Source organism: Populus nigra, chromosome 17 (genome assembly GCF_951802175.1).
Source record: "Populus nigra chromosome 17, ddPopNigr1.1, whole genome shotgun sequence".
NCBI classification, from domain to species: Eukaryota; Viridiplantae; Streptophyta; class Magnoliopsida; order Malpighiales; family Salicaceae; genus Populus; species Populus nigra.
Genome location: NC_084868.1, coordinates 10,001,325 through 10,005,925, shown reverse-complemented (window position 1 = coordinate 10,005,925; position 4,601 = coordinate 10,001,325). Strand labels below are relative to the sequence as shown.

The following is a 4,601-nucleotide window of genomic DNA, read 5'->3' as shown; positions in this document are numbered from 1 at the left end:
TTTGGAATTGCGATATTTTTTTTTATTTTCAAAACTTGAATCCAGACTTAAAAAAATAAAATAAGGAATATTAGTAGAAGAATATAACAATTAAGGACATAAGAAAATCAAAAAAATTAGTATTGCTAGTGAAAATCTTTAAAGATAATTTTTTTTTAAAAAAAAAGATACCAAAAGGACCTAATAGGCAATTTAAGTTAAAAAATGAGAAAATAATTAAGATCAAACACAAAAAAAAAACTAGAATTCTAAATAATTTGTATATATATTATGAGTGTTTCGCCTTAACTTAAATATAAATAAAGTATATATAAGTTAAACTAAAACTAATATTCTACTTACTACATAAATATTACTTTTTTTTTTTAAAAAAAAACCCTCGTGGGGCATCTCTTCCTGAAATTTGAGCTCTAGATATCTCGCATGAAGGTGGTCGAATAATTAAGCAAGCTCTTCCCTAATTAATGGATATATATATATATATATATATATATATATATATATATATATATATATATATATATAGCTAGCTAGGTTTAATTATCTCCTTTAACTTGTACTGGTAGCTCAAAATTCACTAGCGAATCTCAGGTGTTTTCCCTTTCCCATTAATTGGTGCCAACAAACTTACCAAACTTGGACCACAAAAGTAAAGGAAAAAAAAGGATAGATTATTAAAGAAAACAAATCCTGCCAGACTATTAATTAACACCTGAACTACATTAATTCTTATATACACTTGATTTCTTTTCTTTATTTTTTCTTTCCCTCTTCTAAATTTATTTTAATCTATACTAAAATAAAAAAAAAACTTATATTCTTTTAACTATTTGTTTTTGACCCATGCTGCCCCAATATGTGAAACACAGTTCACAAATGAATAGAATCTTAAAATTAGTTGACCAAAGGGTTGCATTACCAACAAAAAAAAAATTGAGGGACCAAAATTAATTAGAAAAACAAAAGATCAAAGGACTAGTTTTTGTTGACCAATAGCTGGGAGGTGTTTCCTTCAATTAGCCTAAAAAAAAAAAGTTCAATCATAAGAGAGCCTATGAAAAAGGGGGGGAAACATCACTAGTCCTCTCCTACATATAAAACTTTTATTTTTCACCTTGATTAGGTTATAGATTCCTTTGAAACTAAATAAGATCCTAGCTATAAAGCTAGAAACTATTATTTATTTCTCTCCATATATTACCCTCCTTCCATAATATTCATGGAGATTTTTTTTTTAAATTTTGACTTTTATTAAAAAAAAAGGAATTTTTTTTCTATACCTAACAAGAAAATTACTCATTAGAAGTACAAAAAATGTTAAAGTCATGTTAGTATTAGCAATGATTTAAAAATATAAAAAATTAATTTTTATAAAATAATGATTAGACGGAGTTTCAAACTGCGAGCATTTGGGAACGCGGTGCAAACTACGTTCCTCAAAAATTCAATTTTTTTTCGCTAAAAATTAATTTTTTATGTATTTTAGATCGTTTTGATGCGTTGATCTTAAAAATAATTTTAAAAAATAAAAAAAATTATTTTAATATATTTTAGCATGAAAAATACTTTAAAAAATAATCATAACTACACTCTCAAATAGATTTTTAAACTTCCTGCCTAGGCTTTGATTAGTAAATTAGTACCCTCTCCAAGAACATGAATAAAGCTGATAGAATCAAACTTATGGATCAAATCAGAAATACAGTTGAAAACATTTTTAATTGAAGTAAAGGTAAACCATCAGCTACATTCATGATTAGTTTTCAATTATAAATCTTGCATAAATGTGTGAGAGAGAAAGATAACATTATTACACCAAAGTGTACTCAACAATTAATTTCTCTGCAAAAACACCTTATTATTACCAAAATTATTACTGTCACTTCCTTAAAAATAGGATATTCTATTACATTAAGATCGGCCCTGATCCATTTTAAGACGGCCAATAGGGGTGAAAGCATAATTATCAAAGATCTTAATTAGGAGGTATTCATCAGGAACTTTCAAAAACACACCAAGAGCTTGTGAAAGCAAGCAAAGATGGTACTTTGAGTCTTGAGAAGCCAGAGCCATTCTCATCTGACCAGAACTTGTGGCCATGTCAGCCCTCACTCTCAGATGGGTCAGCCCCACTTGTCCTTTGATCGAACCACAACCCCTCTCCTTTCTTTACAGGCCCACCCTCCGCACACCCCACATACTAATATTCCCCCTCCCTCCTCCAATCCTCCTCCTCTTCTCCATCTCTGAAGTGCTCCATTGAAGTTGAGTCCTGCTCCTCCTTTCTTCCTTTTTCTTGTTAAACTGAACTCTAACCCTAGAACTAGTATATATATAGCTCGCTGATTCATGGATAAGGTTGAAAGGGAGACTCACGACTTCATGAATGTGGAATCCTTCTCTCAGCTTCCCTTTATCCGCCCCGCACCCATAAAAGAAAAGGGCATTCGCCTCTTCGGTATAGAGTTCGGCAGCAACAAAGAAAGTCCAGCAGCTGACGAGTCTGATTCAGCGGAAACTAATGAAGACGCTGCTAAAGAAAATGAGAGCAGTGACAACAACAGAAGATTTGAGTGCCATTACTGTTGCAGAAACTTCCCTACTTCGCAAGCCTTAGGTGGCCACCAAAACGCACACAAAAGAGAGCGTCAGCACGCGAAACGTGCCCACCTCCAGTCGGCAATGATTCATAACAGCCTCTCAGATGCACACTATTATGGCATTTTAAACTACAGGATAGATTCAATTTCCAACGCAGCCATGACTCACCCTTCATGGAATAGCCACACTAGCACTAATAGGTATTACGGCGGTCAAGGCTCCTATTCACAACAACCTATCAATGGGAGTCCACTAGGCTTGTGGCGGATCCCGGCTGTTCACGGTAGTGCTACTCTCCAACATCCTGACCGTTCGGTGCATCCATTACCATCATTTTCCGGTGAGGGACTGAAACCCTCACCTGCCGGTGGTTCAAGCTCACAAGGGCGGTACGGATATGAGTCCAAGTCGAGCGTTCAAGACCGTGTGAGTTTAGATCTTCATCTTTAAATATTTGATAACTTGGATAAAATTAAGAGAAGATTTGAGATTTTTTCTAAGCTGGTTAAATCTTTAATTGTGCAAATGAGGCGCAATTATTCCATGGAGACACTCATGACCACTAGTGTTTTCTGCATTTTAACTTATTTTATATTAGAATTAATCTGTTGTGTAAATGAAACAGATTTACGTGCGTGCTTTTGAATTGAACTAAGAAACACAAGTAAGTCTATTATATATCACCACATGAGCTGACGAGCTTTGTGCGCAGGACTGGCTTGGTCCTGTGATGCTTGGCTTAATCCTGTGATGCTTTCTAAAGGTACTAGTTTATTAGTATCCATATCAGTTTGGAAACACTCTCCGGTTGATTTTAAAAGATAATTTTTTTTCCTTGTTATTGATTTGGTTCTTAAAAGTAAGAGAACATCTTCAAAATGCTAACCCAACAGTACAAATACAAGGTTTTTTCCATTGTTATGTGTGATTGGAGGTTCACAGTATCCTAGCTTGAGCAAAACTGGTCAGTGCAATCTCTGTCTATCTTCAGAATTGGTCACACGTGTGAGGAATATATATTCAAAACTGGGCATCAGAATTGAGTGCATGAACATCTGTAGATAGACACGTGTGTGTATATCAAAATGTTGTCTAGACAGGTGGGAGTGGTGAGAGCGGTCGGTTTGATACAGTGCAAGCAGAGTGCTTAACAGTGATGCGAGAAATCAGGTGAAAAAGTTTTGCTATCTCTGCCTTCTGCATAAACTGCATATAGAAAATGATATTTCCATGGCATTTGCAGGGAGCATATGCATTATGGCTAGCCAAACTCCAACGCAAATTCTTCTCCTTTTTTTTTCCTCATTCACTTTGTTTTTGAATGTTTTAGTGTGTGTGTGTGTGTGTGTGTGTGTGTGTGAGTGAGTGAGTGAGAGAGAGAGAGAGAGAGAGAGAGAGAGAGAGTACATAGATATTTTATATGTATGTGTATGCCAATGAAACTTTAAATGATGTCTCATATCTGCTTACAGATTTGAGTGAAACCTCTGCAATGAGACCTGAAACTAAGGAATTAACAAAGGAGGCAATTTTAAGACCACATAAAAAATGTTCATATATGCAACATCCGATGCTCATCGCATCTGTTTTGGACTGTGGATTCTTGGTCGACGTCGAGGGATAGATCGATTGAGATTAAGTGTTTATGATATTGGCACGCGATGAACTTACGGTAGGTAGAATGAAGAAATGAGATCATTTGACATATAAAGTGATACGAGTGATCATTATTGGAGTGAAATCTAACGGTGATAATTATATATAGGCATGGGAATTCGTCGATCATGGCATCGTAGCAACTCTTATATATTACGCGGATATGAGGTCCAAGACTAGCATGTAGGACATGGCCCACTCTTCTTTACCTGTTTGTAGCAGACACAATTTTCATTATTCTGAGATGTCAGCACCAAAGCTTTCATGACTTTTACAATGGCTAAACCAACCCTTGGAAAAGGAAGTGTCAATGTTTGCTTCAGGAGACTTAAAAGTAACATATG

At 34.9% G+C, this 4,601-nt stretch overlaps 1 protein-coding gene across 1 annotated transcript; it reads left to right on the top strand.

Annotated features, from left to right (window-relative positions):
- The first annotated feature begins 2,035 nt into the window (after window positions 1-2,035).
- LOC133676902 (zinc finger protein 8-like) lies at window positions 2,036-3,284 on the top strand. Its single transcript, XM_062098696.1, has one exon. The coding sequence runs from the start codon at window positions 2,350-2,352 to the stop codon at window positions 3,049-3,051; it is 702 nt and encodes a 233-aa protein (XP_061954680.1). The 5' UTR covers window positions 2,036-2,349; the 3' UTR covers window positions 3,052-3,284.
- The last annotated feature ends 1,317 nt before the right edge of the window (window positions 3,285-4,601 follow it).